The following is a 17,140-nucleotide window of genomic DNA, read 5'->3' as shown; positions in this document are numbered from 1 at the left end:
AACTATTTACGTTTGTTGCTAATTAAGTTGAAAGTTTAAAATAATATCCAATATTCTGGATTATGTTATAGTAAATATCAGGGTAGAGAATTTAAACTCAATGGAACTACTTTATGCTGATGATATAGTTATTCACGTTGCACTGATATAACACATAACATCGCGATTTGGTTACTTTTCTCCCGGTGTAGTCCTCGCTCGCATGGGTAAACAATTATATACTGTGTGCACAAGTGTCTGGAGAGGGGCGAGATCCGAATCCGGGCGAACCGAGTCCGGAGCAAGGTGCTAGTGACGCGGACTGAGGTTGCTATAGAACTGAACGCTGCTCTCCGTGGCACGCAACAATTAAACGAGCAGCGGGAACGGATGGGAGCCACGCCACGAGCGGAAGTCCATGAGCGGACGGACGACGGGCGATCGAAGCGGGGATCGGGGTGATCGTGACAATGACACTTTCGCGCCCGCTCTCATTTTCATTGGAGCACAAACGGCGTTCCTTATCGAATTGGGTATTGGAATGGGAAATGGGAATAGTTATGGGGGCTTAAACCGAATGCCAGCGATATTGATACTGGCAATCCATTTGGTTCGCCATCGCCTACCTGTGACATCTTGTCACGCCCCTGTGCCGATCGATTGGGATTCTGATTCTGCTTCTGATTCTGATTTGGTTTGAGCTGGGCTCTTTGATTTCCTAATCATCTGGATGGGGGGGAGCTATGTATATTGGATTGCTGGGAAACCGATGACAACGAGATGTGCGCCGCTCGAGCGCCGATGAACGAATGGTTGCCCAGCAGCAACATCGTTGGCATGCAGCTCGCATCTTTTGGCAGCTCCTCCCTCCCATATGCGGCTTATGCAAATGAGCATGCTCTCACACATTCGAGTCGATATGTACATACATCAAAATATATATGTTCACAATTATTATTATTGTTTTCGCGGCCAAAAGTGCGAAGAAGCAGCCTGCGGCAAGGCAAGAGTTGAAAATGAAGAGCTCTGTTTTTGCTTTCGTTTCGGTTTCGGTGTTTTTGGGGCCAAACATTCCGTTGCGAAGTTTACGAGTATTACGTTAATTACGCATACGCACCGTCATGTTAAGTGAGTCATCCGCCTGGGCCAAAAGCTGCCCATTGAGATACCAGTCGGCTTCCGCGTCGCAGGGGAAAACACGGGCGTAGAAGAGGGCTTCCTCGCCGGCGGCGCAGACCACCGGTAGTGGCGTCTTCAGCAGCTGGACACACTCCTCGTCCTGGCCACGGAGATCGCGCTCCAGGACGCACAGCTCGCCGCTGCTGCTGCAATCACATCCGCTGGAAATGGAGCTGCAGTTCGGATTGGAGTCGGAGGTGGAGTCGTTGATGTCGCTGGATGTAAACACCTGACAGCTGTAGGTGCCGGAGTCAATGTCGAAGGCGTCGTTGATTCGCAGGCAGAGGCGTCCATTGCCGTGATCAATGTAACTGCAGTGAGCAATGAAAGTGCCATAAGTATGTGCATAGTTTGCATTATGGTGGAAACAAAGGGAACCCATTGGCTTTTGTTATTCAATACGGGTTAATCGCTGGAAATTGGGTGCTTACAAAACACTCAGCAAAATGGCAATGTTTTAGTAACTACTTATGAATACAAATTATTACAACTTTATGTTTAACTACCATTGCTGATAAGAAACGACTCCATTTAGCCATCCGGTACTCACTTGAACTCATCGCTGTCCGGTAGAATTTCGCCATTTCGCAGCCATACGTAGCTGTAGGGCTCGTCGCAATCGATGGAGCAGCACAGATCGATCACCTCGCCCTCCAGCGATTTGGTAATCTCGGGCAGTGGTTCAGTGATGACAGCACGCCGCCTGGGAATAGTCGTATTCGGGTCATGGAAGGTGACTGTGGTGGAACTGATGAGGGGATCGTGGTCGCCACTTATGATGCAGGTGTACTGGCCCTCATCCTCGCGCGTCACATTATCCACGAGCAGCAGGGCCATGGAGTCCTGCAGCAGGATGTGCACTCGTTCCGAGGCCTCCAGCTCCACGTCGTTGTGGTAGAATCTCACCGAGGGCACCGAGGAGCCCCGATAGCCACTTGCCAGAGCCATGCGTCCGCCAATTGCTGTGGATTTAAAGATATAAGATATATAAATAAAATGGGTAAGGAGCACCACCCACCTGTGGATGGCCCCATGATGCGCCTGTACAAATGGGCATTTCGGCGGGAGGAGGAGGCACGCACACTGCGCACCGACGGCGACTTGGAGTAGCGGGAGCTGCGGATGACGTCCAAGCGGGCGGTGGCCTCAATACGCCCGAAATCGTTCTCCAGCGTGACGCGATACAGGCCGGCATCGTCGAAGGTCACCTCATCGATCTCTATGATGCGAAGATCATCGATTTCCTTGACGGCAATGCGCGGCGTGGGTGTCACAATAAGGCCATCTTTGTCCCACGTCGCCCATGGCGTGGGATGTCCGGCGATGGCGCACTGGAAGCGCACACTGTCGCCCTCCTCGACGACGCGATTGTAGGGAATGGCGAGAAACTTGGGCGCCGTGATGGCATTCCGGGCATCACTGCGTCTCCGCTCCGCCACGGCGGACAGATCGATGCTGCTGGTGCGGTAGGACAGGCGCAGGGGAGAGAAACTTCGGGCGGGGGTCGATCTCGGCGTGGAACGTGGCGTGGAGTGGGCGGAGAGCAGGCCACTGGGACGCGCCAGCTGGCGACTCAGCATATTCTCCTTCTCCTCGGGCACATCCACAATGATGCAGGCGGAGGAGAGACTGCGGCCCACCGAGTTCTTAGCCACGCAAGTGTACTCGCCCTCATCCTCTGGATACACGCGAGGAATGCTCAGCGTGGCCTTTGTGCCATCGAAGGACATCACGTAGTCGCGATCGCTGGGCACAACATGCCCATCCTTTTCCCAGATGATGAATGGCTCTGGATCGGCCTCAACATGGCATTCCAGCGATATCGCATCCCCATCGCAACAGCGCAGGTTTCGCAAGTTGCGAACGAATCGGGGAAGGGTCTCGATGTTGCTGAAAATTGTTGACTTATTAATGACACTTTACCTCATTATTAAGGCTGAACTTACCCATGTCTCGTGTGCACTTTATCCATGCGGCTTTTGTTGAGTATATCTGATGAAAACAAGATATTATGCTTAAAAATTTGACTAAGAAAATATTTGAAATTGGCGCCCTTTGAACTGCTTGCCAAGCAGTTGTGGTAAGTGTCTTGGCTAATCTTGGTCTTGGTTGTATTTCTATTTCTAGTATCGATAATCGATAGCAATCGTGGCCCAATGTTTATTTTTAGCGCAGCATAGGTTTTGCAACTTTTTGTGCCCAAATTCTGGTTAAAATAAAATGAGGGGCATGATTATTGTGCCCATGGACCTGGAACCCGGCTTCCGCAAAGCAGACATACACAATATACCTGCTCTCACCAGCGGAATGGTGTACAATTTTTGCCTATCCGGCGCCTCTGAGAAATCAAAACAAATGTGAGTGCCGTCCCTTTCGCACATACATATGTATATGCACTGCGTATTCAATTAAATATATTTAATTTCTGCCCGCAGACCAACGCATAAAAATGATCTCCTGACGGATTACGTCCAAGTGCGCAGACATGGCGATGTTTGCGAACTGAAGGGACTTGTGTTTTCCGCCACCGACTTCGCCAACACGGAAACGCACGCGAATGTGGCGCTCAAGGTCGTTGAAAGTGCGCGGATGATCATGGACGGGCAATGCAGCCTGTGCGCCGCAGCATGTGAGGATGACTCCATTTGACACAATTGTCTAGTTACTAATCTGTAGACCATTTCAGGCACATGTGCCCACATCGTGGCCTTCACCTTTTGGCTGCTAAACAAGAGCACAGATCGAAATCCCTCGGCTGTGGTGGAGTTTTGGGGCCATGAACTGGAAAATCTGGTGCAACCGGAGCCGACAACTGCTACTCGAATATGTGATTTAATGCCCAAGGATGAGGTGCGAATGGAGAGCGAACTAACCTCGAAGGAACTTAGTGCCAGCGAGGGAGAAGCTTTTCTTGAGACCATTCTGGAGGAGCTGGCCAACTGTGGCAGGGACTCGGCGCTCTACCGCCAATGTGTGGAGACCACCGATGAGTTCGAGCCCATGTTTGTGCACCATGTGCTGCTCCGAGCGGCAGAGTACAACGTCGTCGATCCACCCAGCTATGTGGCACATATGGAGGCACAGGCTCAGACGGGAATTATTGAAAGTCTGTACGATGCCACACGTAATAAATACAAAACCCGACTGTGGGTGGAGGTGCAGTATATGCGCATCCGTTGCTCCATGATGCACATGATCATTAACCGCAAAACTCCCGAGGATGAAGATCAAATCTTCAATATGATGTTTTGCAAAGGGCGTGACAAGAACAATGCGGATCGTGTGCAACAGAAGGAACACAAGCGATTCATATTGAAACAGACCGAGAAACTGGAGAACAAGAACTACTTAGAATGCGGTCTGATCCTGCACGAAAGCTTCCCCTTCCTGTGCGCTGCCCCCGATGGCATCACGGACGATCACATTGTCGAAATCAAATCGCCAAAGACTGATGAGGACTTTGAGAAGTACCTCGAGGCACGCGAGTCTATTGCACCCAAGTACATGGCCCAAATACAAATCCAGATGTTTGCGGCAAATGTAAAAAAGGCCCTCTACTGCGTGCTGAGTCCAACGTTCGAAAGCAACGGAGCTCTGCACTACGTTTGGGTACAAGCGGATCCGGAATTCGTGAGCAGTTTGCTGACCATGGCCGAAGAGTTCTGGCGGGACGTGGTCTTTCCCCGCCTCTTGAATATCTACCCCCAGTCTAGTTAATAAATGCATTGTGGTGCTTACCTTTGGCGAATATTTGAAGCGATATTACAGCCTTGGCCTCGCCATGGCAATTGCTGGCTATCACGGAATAGGTGCCGGTGAAGTCCAACTTGGCGCTGGGTATCTCCAGCCTGTACTCGGGTCCGTCTCCAATGCGCCGGAAGTGGGGCGCGTCCTTGTAGTACTCCGGCTGCGGGCGAAAGAAAAACGCGGCGATCAGTGGGCTGAATGACTCAAGGTCATGTATGCGATGAGCTTTGACTATAAGGACTTGTGCGGCTGTCGCAGATCATGAATCACGACTGTCTTTATACAAATGTCGATGCCGTTGACGCTGACTCGGTCGCCGTTGTTATTATTGTGTTAAGCGTATGGCCATATAAGCACAAAATTCAGTTTCGAGACTGTCGAATAGGAAAACTGGTAATGGGTATACGTTGCCCACCCTGACCTCCTACTCCTCCTGCCTGCCTGCCTGCTCGCTTCCTTGGTCGACTTCGTGCGCGACAGTGGCTAATAATATTTTTTATTTTTGTTTCCTTTTTGGCTCGCGTAATTGTTTGTTGCGAACAAGCCTGTTATTTGATATGGGTTGAACTTGAATTAGCGTTTGACAGCGAATCGGATTTGTAAGATCTGTCTGTGTGCCAGTGGTCTTGTATAACGCGCACCGTTTCAGTATGACGCACTTGTCCGTAATCCGAGCCAGCTGCCCCAGCACTCTATTCTTCACGTGCCACTCTGTAGCCACTTTGCGGGCGGATCGGATTCTCGGGCTGTTAACCACTGGGCTGGTTACCTCTGAGAGGGATGCGATGCTCCGCTTGTTTTGGACACTTTGTTCGCGCTCGCGGATCAATCAAAACCGAATTCTATCCGCGCGACCAACTGTATCAATTCGAAAAAACGTTCTACTAAATTGTCTGGCCCACTGGGAGTTGCCTATTTATAGTTGGCTCGAGCGGAAATTAAATTCGAACTTCCTGATGCCGGTAGGGCCCACGTTGCTAGTTCACCTAAACTTGAGTCTCTGATAAGGCAACGGGTTTGGAATCGAGAGAAGGTAGCGATGGAACGACCCACATTTGCTGACGCCGCGAATGCAACTGACTAACTCATTCCGACGTCGAACTGCGCATGTGCAACATGTGAAATCTGGTCTCGCAATACGTCACCACATACTCACATTTAGAAAATCGCGCAGCCAAACGACTTCGGGCTTGGGATCGCCGACCACCTCGCAGAATATGATGACGTTGTCACCCTCGTACGCCTCGCTGGATCGTGGCTTGACCACAAACAGGGGCTCCTTGGAATAACTGAGGGGAAAATGAATCATCAATTGATGGTTTCTAAGCACAATACTAGGAGCAACACTCACGGCAGATCATCAGTCTTAATGCTGGGGATTTCCAGGGATCGCTGCGGCGCCACCACCTTGTTCTCCTCCTCCTCAATGGCCACGCGGCAGATGGTCTCCACCTTACCCACCACGTTGGATGCAACGCACACATAGATTCCGGCATCTCGCACCGTGGCCTCGGCAATGATTAGCTCCACAAAACCATTGGAGTCCAAGGTGGCGGTCAGGCGACGACTGGGTCGCAGGCGCATCCCGTTGCGGTGCCAGGTGACACCGACGGATGGATAGGCCTCGACCTTCGTGGACAGACGGATTTCGGAACCCTCGCGGAATATGTAGAAGGGATCCAAGGGGACATAGAAGTCCGGCGAGATGTAGGCTCGAATGCCCTTGTCCACGACCAGGGTGCAGTGGCAGGAAACGGAACCCAGCTCGTTCCTCGCCAGGCAAGTGTAGGTACCGCTGTCGTCTAGCGAGGTGGCAGCAATTTCCAGCGTAAAGAACTGTCCCTCGGCGCTGATCAAATGCTTTTTATCCGTGTGGATGAGCTGATCGTCCTTGTACCATAAGATCTCTGGCACAGGATAGCCCACGATCTGGCAGGTGAGTCGTACCGGATAGGTCACCTGGACGCGTCGATCCCTTAGGCGCATAGTGAAGATGGGCAGCGAGTCACCGACATCCGCCACATTGCGACCATGGGCGATCTCCTTTAGACGCGAGTCCGCCTCGTAGATTCTCGAATCGGAAACGACTTGGAGGCGGGCAAATGTGGAAACTCTGCCCTTCGAGTTGGTCGCCTCGCAGGTGTAACGACCCGAGTCCAGTTCGCTGACGGTGGCAATGGTGAGGGCGCAGGTGGAACCGATCTGCCGGATCTTGACACGTTCCGAGCTGCTGCTCAGCTGAATGCCATCCTTGAACCAGTTGACCTGGGGCCTTGGCGCGCCACGCATGTTGCACTGCAGGGTGAAGGAGGAGCCCAGCAGAGCCTTGGCCTGACCCGGCAGGATCTTGACGAACTCCGGCAGGCACTCGACACCGCCCACTTGGAGAGGGCTGCTGGTCTGGACGGTGGGTCCCCAGCCATATCGGTTCTTGGGCGTCACGCGGAAGTGGTACTCAACGTTGGGCTTCAGGTTGAAGGCGTCGAACGAGTTGATGGGCGTCAGACCCAACTCCCGCCAGTAGGCACCGCCCTCGTGACCCACCACCCAGGCCTCCACCTTGTAGGCCATCACCGGAGCTGAGTTGGCACTAGCCGGCTTGCCCCACGACAACGAGATGTGTGTGGGTCCGGAATCCACGACCAGTGGCTCGGTGGAAATGCAACCCGGTGGATCTGAGGGATGGATGAGAGAAAAGTCGTAAATGAATGAGGCTCAAGTGGGTGAATGGGAGTGGATACTAAGGTGACCTCAAGTAAAAGTCTTTACGCCCCGGAGAAATATTTTTTATTTTCTTGTTTCCACTACGTAAATGTATAAGCTGGATTGCTGTGCTTTATATAATACATTATTTATATATGTAGGTACGATAATAAAAGTAATTAAGTCAATCGTTCAGAAATACTAACAAAAGATAAATACAGGAATAGTTATTGGTTGTGTGCTGGGTTTCTACGATCTCACAGGAAATATCTTTTGTAGTTCGAGGTTTGTTGGGGCGGTTGAACCGATCTGCAAATGATGATTGCAAATGAGGATTGGGCTTCGTCTTTAGTGCCACATATAGACAGAAGAGGACACTCCCACGGACCACACGGAACACAACGGACATGAACATGGACTTTGCACATGGCACAAGGATACTGAAATATACAATCCTTACCTCTGAAGTACGAGGTGTCGCTATAACTGTCCAGGGGAAGGCCCCAGCGTGGTTGCGTTGGCGTGGCGGATCGAGCGCGCGGGTTTACCTATAAGTTGTGTAGTCAGAACGATATATAGTGTATTGCATTGAGTGAACACATAGAGTCAGGAAAGTAGACTGAGGGCTAAGTATGATATAATTGTAATTGTATTTCGGTGCTGTTGAAGGGAGGCGTTCGAAATTTGCAAAATAAATTGTATTAATAAGCTTTATTCTTCTTTCTTTTTGGGTATTTTAATCTGGAATAAGAGAAGCAGAGAAAAGAGAGAAAGAATTGCAGTGGTTAGTGAGCGAAAGCGATAGAGGGACAGCCACAAGCAACAGGTATAGTATAGATAGATATATAGATCCCAAAAGGACACAGATATAGACACGCAGCCTACCGTCACGGTGACGAATATCCTGTCAGTGCCAAAGTTGTTGCGGGCCACCACGAAGTAGGTGCCAGAATCGGAGATCTGGGCTTGCTGCACTGAGAATCTTGTGTAGTCATCGGACACCTCTTTGCTCACCCGATCCGACTGGGTAATGTCCTTCGTGCCCTTCATGAAGGTGACTGCAAAAACAAGGACCATACATCAGCTGTTACTCCACACCATCGTTGGTATATGCCGCTTACGCTTTGGTTTCGGATCGCCGGCAATGCGGAAGGACAGCGAGAAGGGATCACCCACGGCGATCTTCATTTCGGTGTCTGGTCGTGAGAGGAACAGCGGAGGACGCTCATCCTTCTCAGCACCCACGGCCACATCGACGTTGACATTCGATTCGATGCGACCAAAGGCATTGGAGGCGCGGCAGGTATAGGTGCCCTCCACCTCGGGACCGGCATTCATGATGGTCAGCGTATAGACGCCGCGATCGGCCAGGGCCTTGACATTGGGTCCATCCACCACCCTGCGATCGCGAAGCCACTTGACCTCGATGGGTGTGCTGGTCTCCATGAATTGGGCGGAAATGGCCACGGTGCCGCCGTTGCAGACCGTTTGGTTGCCCAATGGAAGCAGGAAGTGCGGCTTGTTGGGATCGCGATGGAAGAATCCGTGCGTCTTCTCCAGCGAGTAGTGCTGGCGTCCCTTGAAGTCCACCTGGTGGGAGATCTTGTTCTCCGCTCCCTCGTTGCGGGCCACACACCAATAGATGCCCGAATCCTTCTCTGTGGGATTCACGATGACCAGCTTGGCATAGCCATCGGCCTGGTCGCTCAGCTTGTACTTCTCGTTGCCCTCGATGGGCTCCGTGCCCTTGATCCACTGGATTTCGGGACGCGGCTGGCCACGTACGCGGCAATCCAGAACCAACTCATTCTCGTTGAGAGAATATGTGTCTGCAAAGGGTAAGGATTAGTAAGTAGGTTTCTTTAACTATAAATTGGGGCCAACAGAAGCGGTTAAAACATTAAGTATGTACAAGCGAAGATGGATTCCGTCGATCTTTTTAGACGGGTAATACCTCGGATTGGCTGCGTAAAAGTACTTGGCAATGGGGCTTCCTGGAAGTGCTTGTATACGCGCAGCTGGGAATGGCTTAAACTCTCGCCAAAATCGTTCGAGGCACAGCAGGTATAGTGGCCACTATCGTCGGCCACCGCAGCAAAGATCTCCAACGAAGCTTCTCCATTCAGGAAGAGGGTCTGATAACGATTGTCGCCCCTGGGCAGCGGTTTGTGGTTCTTCAGCCACTCGATGTGCGTGTTCTCGTCTCCGGATACGGCGCAAAGCAGCCGGAGATTGGCTCCCTCCGAAACAGTGCGATCATGCAGAAGGGTGTGGAACAGTGGTTTTCCCTTGCCCACGCTGCGTAGGACACGATCGCCGGCTCGATGAAGCTCTCCATTGCCGTTGACCTGACTGCCGGCACTCAAATGCGACTGGCTACGTGACCAAGGCGTGCTATCATGATCGCCAATGCTCGGAATCTCCTCCTGACTGACGTTAATCAGGCGCTTGAGATCGGCCGCCTTGATGGTGATGCTGGTGGAGTCAATCCTATGCTCGTGCTCTGCATAGCAGGCAAAGATGCCGCAGTCGGAGGAGATGGGATTGCGTATTACCAGCTTTCTAACGCCACCTGGTTCTTCTACTGTTCTGTACCGGTTGTTGCATATGGAGTGATCATCACGCATCCAGCTGACATTTGGACGTCCAATCACCTGGCAACTGAGCACGATCTCATTACGCTGGTCATCGTACGATTCTAAAAGGCGAAATTTAAAAAGGTCAGAGGGTGTAAGCACAAGGATGCTTTAATAGTTACCTATAATACCACTGGAGAAGCTTTCCGGCAATTTGCCAGTGGACTGATCCAGCACACTTAACTGGCCAGCACTTTCCACGGTCTGCCGGCTGTTCTTCACCACGCATCGGTAGTGACCACTGTCCTCCACCCGGGCATCGTAGATTTCCAGGCTGATGGCTCCGTTTATGTTGTAGATCTTATGCCGGGCATCCTTAGTCACCCGCTCATCGTTCCTCAGCCAGTGAACATCCTCGATTATACCAGTCACATAGCAGATGAGCTGCGCCTTGTTACCACTTCCGATGGTCATGGTCTTCAAACTGGTCTCCAGATTCAGTCGCAACTTCGCCTCACGAGCCTTCGCCTTGGCGGCTGCAGTGTCGTTGGCCGCGACACTAGAGGTTTCATCTCGTTTGATCTCCTGGATGACCTTGTCAATCGGTTTCTTCTCGGCAATTCGCTCTCTAACATAATCAGAGGCCTGGACGAATTTGCTGATCTTCATTTGGCCATTTTCACTCTCCGCATAGCACGTATACAGGCCGGAGTCATTGCTGCCAAAGTTGTTAATGGTTAGGAGTTTTACGCCGTCACTTTGCTCTTCGTACTGGTACTTAGTGCCCTCAACGGGCAGCAGGGTATTATCCCTCTGCCAGTAAATATGGGGCTTGGGACTGCCAGATACCTTGCACTCCAATGTGAGTTGGTTAGCCTGAGAATGATATGCATCTGGAACATGGACATAGATAAAGAGACAATCCGAAGACACATAAGACAAAGCACTTTAAAGGTTTAGGGAGTAGGCTTAAATGGTTGTTAGTTCTTAAAGTAATTCTAGGACTACGAAGAAGGATACACTTAACTCATAGATACAAAGACATCCACCTGTACGCACTCAGTTAGACAGTTCCCGCCATCACATAGAGAATCCTACCTTTGATGCCCACCACAAATGTGGGCGGAATCACCTCCGCTTTGCCCGTGCTGTACACAAACAAATTGCAAGTGCTCACGATTTCGTTTTCGCTACCCCGGACCCGCAAAGTGTATTCTCCGGCATCCTCTTCTGTGACTCCCACAAGGTTCAGCCAGGCGATGCCGTCCTGCATGGACATCTTGCTCCTCGGCCCGAAGGCGATCGGTTGTTCACCAAAGAACCACTTGGCAGTGGGCTCCGGTCCATCGATGTTGACCATCCACTTGACATTGCTGCCCGATTTGACGGTGCGGTTGGACAGGAAGTTGCGGAAATACAAACGCTTCCTTAGATCGGGAGGCGGTGGAACCTCGCGTCTGGAGCTGGTTTGCTCCTCCTCATCCGGCTTGGGCTTCCTGCGGCGCTTCTCGCCACCCTCACCTTCAGCTGCGCCTTCGGCTCCTTCCTCTCCCGCAGCAGGTGCCTCCTCATCGCCGCCCGGACGTGGAGGTCTGCCCTCCCTGGGCGGCGAGATGCGAGGTGCCCTCACACGTGGCTCCACTGTGATCATGTGGACAATCTCGGTCTTGCCCTCGCGATTCTCCGCCTGGCACACGTACTTGCCGCTGTCCGAAGCCTTCGGGCGACTGATGAACAGCTCACAGGTGCCGTCGTCGTGGTCCACTTGCTGGTACTTGTCGCTGTTCTCAATCTTGACGCCATCCTTCACCCACGTAACAGCGGGAGTGGGCAGACCGCGCACATGGACGTCCAGCTGCAGTTCGTTGATCTTGCCGTGCATCGTGTCCTTGATGTTGCGCGTAAAGGTGGGTGGAACATCACCTGTGCCGGGATTCTCGTAAACCTCCAGTCGGCATGAGGTGGATGCTTCTCCAGTCTCGTCGCGACCCCAGCACTTATACTCGCCGTTGTCCTCCGCTGTGGCGCTCATGACCTCCAACAGACACAGACCCTCACTGTACCGTCCCCTGATCTTCGGTGAGTTTTGGATCTGCTCGCCGTCCTTGAACCACTTGACTTGCGGCTCCTTGGCCTCCAAGAAGCATGAGATCTTCACCTTTGAGCCCTCAGCCACCACGCGATCTCTCATTGAGGTGCTGAAGTGGATAGCGATGTTCTTCTCGCGACGCTTGCTAGACAAACTAGCGGTATCGGAGGCGTAGTCAGTGGCATAGGCCGAGGAGGCTCCATCGTCCTCCTCTTTTTTGGCACGCCTCTTTGCCTTGCCGTCCTCAGCCTCAGATTCCGGCTCGGCAGCAGGAGCCGGCTTCTTCTCCACCGGCTTCTCCACCTCCTTGGGACGCAACAGACTCTTGTCCGCATGGAACACACCGTGAATATTTTCGGCAATGTGATGGGATTGACCTTCAAAGAGCACATAGTGCGAGATCTCCATCTTGCCGGCGCGACTTTCCGCCTTGACAACATACTTGCCGGAGTCCTTGTTGTCTGGCCGATCGATGATAAGCTCACAGGTGCCATCCTGGTGCTCGATGATCTGGAAGCGACCGCCGCTCTGGATTTCAATGCTGTCCTTAAACCACTGGACCGCCGGTGTAGGCTGACCCCTCACAGCTGTCTCCAGGATCAGCTCGTTGGTGTTCAGGTGATAGGTCTCTGAGAGAGAAACACCGAGACTGGTTACATAAAAACATTGCCAAAATAGCATTGCATAATGATTGCAGTCACTGGCATTGCACAATTGTACACACTGCTAATTATAGATGAATCGATCGATCACGAACACACTCATCCGATACCCAATACCCAAAATCTTACCTTTCAGAGAGCGAATAAAGACGGGTTGCACATCCGTGTTGACCTTGGTCTCGTAGACATGCAGCATGGCAGAGGTGGTGATCTTGCACGACTCATTCTGGGCCACGATTGAGTAGGTTCCAGAGTCCTCCACCTTGGCATTGGTGAACTCCAACACCGCCAAGCTGTCGCGGTTCCCGTTGCGAATGTTCGGTCCATACGTTACATTCTGGTCGTCCTTGAACCACTTGATCATGGGTTGTGGACCACCGATGACAGCTTGCAACTTGACCTTGGATCCCTCGGCCACGTACCGATTGGACAGGTTGACCGTGAAGTACAGCATCTGCTTGGGCGAAGGATCTGGCATCCGGCTGCGACGCTCGTAGCCACCATCGCCGCCTTCGGGCTCATCCTCCTTCTTCTTCTTCTTGCCCTTGGCCTTGACATCGGCGGCCTCTCCTCCTCCTTCCTGCATGGCAATGGCGGACAGGATGCTCGATCGGCGCGAGGTGTGGGTGGTGTCGACGACAACCGTGTGGGTGGTCGACTGACTGCCCAGTTTGTTCTTGGCGACGCAAACATAGATTCCGTTGTCATTGATCGTCGGCTTGTTGATGATCAGCTCGCAAATGCCGTCCAAGTGCTCGATCTGAACCACACGATCGTCGAGCACCACGGGTATCTGGTCCTTGGTCCACGAGATTTCAGGGCGGGGGTTGCCGCGCACCTTCGTATCGAGAATCAGATCGTTCTGCGAGGCATGATACACATCTGAGAACAAAGTCAATCAATCAATTTGGCTATTTTCGTACGCGATCGACCTCAATTTGCAACAAAACACCGAACGTCGGACACACAGAAGTACATGGGTCTTTTTTTTTTTGAGGATCGTGTAACCGATAACACTTGGCCACAGAGCACACACACAGATTTCTATATGGAATGGGGTTGAAATACCTCGCAGTGGTAGGGCGAAAATGGGTTCAGACTCATCACCATCCGCCTGTGCCGCGTACACCTTGAAGTAGCAAGAGGTCTCGATCTCGCTAAGATCATTTTTGGCCACACACTTGTAGACACCGGAGTCGGCGGATGTGACATTGCCGACCTCCAGGATGGCCTTGCCCTCCTCGGAAAGATTCTTGATGTTGCCACCAACCACCACCCACTTGTCGTCCTTCATCCAGCGGGTATTGGGCTCGGGTCCAATCACTGTGGCCACAAACTTAATGGTCGACCCCTCGAGGGCCATGCGGTCACGCAGTTGCGTGGCAAAGGCCAGCTTCTGCTTGGCGGGCACTAATCTCTCTGGTGTGGCCTTCACAGGATGCAGACGCGCCTGCTCCTCCTCCGCCTCGGCCCGCCTCTGGTCGGAGTCTGCCTTCGACCTGAGGGCCTCCTCCATGGCCTTCTTGGCCTGCTTCAAGCTGTCTAGCTGGATCTTGTCGCGGGCATGGAAGATGCCGGGTACGTGGTAGTGCAGGTTACGGGCCACCTCGACCGTGTGGTTGATCTGCACCTCGCCACTGGAATTGATGGCTTTCAAGGTGTAGATACCGCCATCCTTGTTGCCCGGCTTATAGATGAGCAACTTGCACACACCGTGCGCCTCCTCCAGCATGGTGAACTTGTAGCTGGGCTTCACCTGGAAGCAGCCGCGCCACCAGGTGATCACAGGTCGGGGATAGCCGTGCACGCGACACTCGATGGTCAGCTCATCGTCGCGCAGATGGTAGTACTCTGAAATGGGCAAGTTTTAAGCACTTAGGATGGTCAGCTATCGCGATGCCCGGACAAATACCTTTGATATACTGAATGGAGGGGGGTTTGGGTTCGTCCTTGAAAATTTCATAGATGGTTACAATGCACGACGAGCTCGTCTCGTCGTTTTGGTTCGAGATCACGCACGAATATTCGCCGGAGTCCAAGATGGTGGTGTTAAGCACCTCCAGCACCAGAATGTTATTGTTATTGATGATGCGATGGCAACCATCGCGCTCCAGCTGCTTGCGATTGTGGTACCACTTAGCCGACAGCTCGGGACCATCCACGGCGCAGGCCAGGCGCACACTTTGTCCGGCTTCAACGGCTCGGTCGGACAGGAAATTGATGAACTTGGGATTGCGAGCCTGCTCCCGGCGACGCTGCCAGTCGGCATCGCGCTCCTTCTCACTGACCCGCTTGGCCTGGCTATATTTGCGCATCTGCTGCATGAACTCCTCGCCTTCGACGGCGGCAATGCGCTGCCAGCGCTCCTCCTCGTGGGGATCGGGGCGGACAAAGTCGTCAGAGGAGTCGCTGCCGCGACGCTTCTCTTTCTTCTTGGGATCCTCTTCGGGCTCAGCTTCGATATCGTCTTCGGCGTCTACCTGATCCTGATCCTGATCCTCGTCACCATATCCGGCCTCAGTGCCATCTTCACCCTCCTCGCCGATGGCAGATGGATCCTCCTCGTCCTCCTCGGCCTCCGCCTCCGCTTCAGCCTCTTCCAGAGCCCGTTGCTCGGCCTCCAGGCGATCCTGCTCCTCCTTTTCGGCTTGGAGACGCTTCTGGCGCTCCTCATAGGTCTCGCCCTTGGGCTTGGCCCGCGCTGCTGCCTCCTCGGCGGCCTTGGCAGCTGCCTTTGCCTGCTCCTCCATCTGGAGCACCATCTTGCTCTTCTTTGGAGGCGGCTTGGCCTGCTGCTGCTGTTGCTCGAACATCTTCTTGCTGGCCTTCTGACCGCCACCAATCTCCAGTTTCAAGGTCAATTTCGGACTGGGTGACTTCTCTTTCTTCTCCTTCTTTTTGGGCGGTGCCTTCTTCTTGCCCTTCTTCACCGGCTCATCGCCGTCGTCCAGGTCAACGCTGTCCTCTCTGTCATCGCCCAGATCACCTAAATCGTCGGCATCTTCGGCTCCGGAAGGACTCATGTCCTTGTCAATGGACTTGCGCTGGGTGCGCGGCTTCCTGGCCTTCTTCTCCTTCTTCTTTGGCTTAACCTCCTCAATGATTTCCTCCTCCTCGACCTCCTCGTATTCCTCCACAACGTAGATAACCTCAACGTTGGACACATCCATTACGGCAGCGCGATCGATGACCGACAAATCGGAAGTTATGTAACGCACGGGCTTTTGCACATCCAACGGCTCGGAAATATCCATGACGAGGGCGCGATCGAAGACGGCGATGTTGCAGGTGGTCTGGCTCTTGATGTCCCTTCCCAACTCGAACGGAGTCTTCTCCTTCTCCTCGCGCTTCAGGAACGGAGTAATGCTGCGCCATGTCGACGGCGTGGCACTGCGCCGCGTCATGTACAGCGTAAACGGGGTCTGGCTCCGGCCGTGAATGGGCGTGGCACTGCGTCCGCGGAGGCTTCCCGGAGTTGGGGACTTAAGCTTGCGCTTCTTTTGCGTTGGCACCTGCAGGGTATCCTGGGCGGATGCCGCCTCCGGTTCGGCAGAGGCACGTGGCTCGATATCTCCGTTCTCTGTTTCTCCCATTTCGGATCGTTTTCGTACGGTCTCTTTCGGTTTTGGAAGGATATAATTCGTAAATGAGAACCGAAAAGAATATTATCCGTCCGAGTCGTATATGTATGACTGTGAGAATCAATATATATGGCCCGCAACGGTTCGATCGAGAATTTTTAGGACGTGAGACGTCCGTTCGATGCAATAGAAGATTCACGACTGTCACCGAACGTGGTGAAAATTTCGAAAACCCATTCCTTCTCGAATCGATCCTAGTCCCCCAAAATCGATTGTTAATGCTAAAAACAATTTTACGAATTCTGTTTTGTTTGCTGCCGATGTCGCACACACACACACACACGCATGCAACATTGATTGCCAAAATGCGATTCTATTTAAATACCAGGCACTTTTTTAATTGTATGCAGACGAGTAAACGAAATTATATAAGTGTGAGCACCGCATCCATTCGAATTTAATTAGCTATTTTTATGGGGGGATCTATTTAAATGCGATGATAAAGTGCATCGCTTACCTTTATCATTGATCACTTGCCATATTTGCGAACCGAAAGTGCGAATCGATTTGTTAGTCAAGAAGCAAATACGCCCGACACATCATAAAGTACGCGACTTATTCTAG

The 17,140-nt window shown here is 52.4% G+C and overlaps 2 protein-coding genes across 21 annotated transcripts in view; one reads left to right on the top strand and one right to left on the bottom strand.

The window, feature by feature from the left end:
- Positions 1-17,140, bottom strand: part of LOC6531504 (myosin light chain kinase, smooth muscle) — a 41,851-nt gene that overhangs the window by 4,830 nt on the left and 19,881 nt on the right. For 11 of the 20 annotated variants that reach the window (XM_039373388.2, XM_039373382.2, XM_039373380.1 and 8 more), the window contains 12 exons: positions 10,367-11,077; positions 9,563-10,306; positions 8,730-9,437; positions 8,494-8,666; positions 8,069-8,156; positions 6,257-7,580; positions 6,062-6,194; positions 4,897-5,065; positions 3,105-3,150; positions 2,177-3,048; positions 1,709-2,120; positions 1,097-1,469 (listed from right to left, as the gene is read on the bottom strand). In XM_039373388.2, coding sequence (XP_039229322.1) covers positions 1,097-1,469; positions 1,709-2,120; positions 2,177-3,048; positions 3,105-3,150; positions 4,897-5,065; positions 6,062-6,194; positions 6,257-7,580; positions 8,069-8,156; positions 8,494-8,666; positions 8,730-9,437; positions 9,563-10,306; positions 10,367-11,077 — 5,753 coding nt within the window. Of the gene's footprint in view, positions 1-10; positions 75-110; positions 129-175; positions 327-1,096; positions 1,470-1,708; positions 2,121-2,176; positions 3,049-3,104; positions 3,151-4,896; positions 5,066-5,674; positions 5,935-6,061; positions 6,195-6,256; positions 7,581-7,675; positions 7,918-8,068; positions 8,157-8,239; positions 8,350-8,493; positions 8,667-8,729; positions 9,438-9,562; positions 10,307-10,366; positions 11,078-11,211; positions 11,231-11,282; positions 12,903-13,064; positions 13,818-14,003; positions 14,787-14,847; positions 16,734-17,140 lie in introns of those variants that run through there. The other 9 variants (XM_015195871.2, XM_015195875.2, XM_015195872.3 and 6 more) reach the window with 9 other exon arrangements.
- On the top strand, positions 3,247-4,908 carry LOC6531505. Its single transcript, XM_002092268.4, has 3 exons — positions 3,247-3,515; positions 3,594-3,787; positions 3,845-4,908. The coding sequence occupies exons 1-3, from the start codon at positions 3,379-3,381 to the stop codon at positions 4,873-4,875; spliced, it is 1,362 nt and encodes a 453-aa protein (XP_002092304.1). The 5' UTR covers positions 3,247-3,378; the 3' UTR covers positions 4,876-4,908.

Source organism: Drosophila yakuba, chromosome 2R (assembly GCF_016746365.2).
Source record: "Drosophila yakuba strain Tai18E2 chromosome 2R, Prin_Dyak_Tai18E2_2.1, whole genome shotgun sequence".
Taxonomy (NCBI): domain Eukaryota; kingdom Metazoa; phylum Arthropoda; class Insecta; order Diptera; family Drosophilidae; genus Drosophila; species Drosophila yakuba.
The sequence above is the reverse complement of the archived record's forward strand: the minus strand, read 5'-3'. Positions and strand labels throughout refer to the sequence as shown.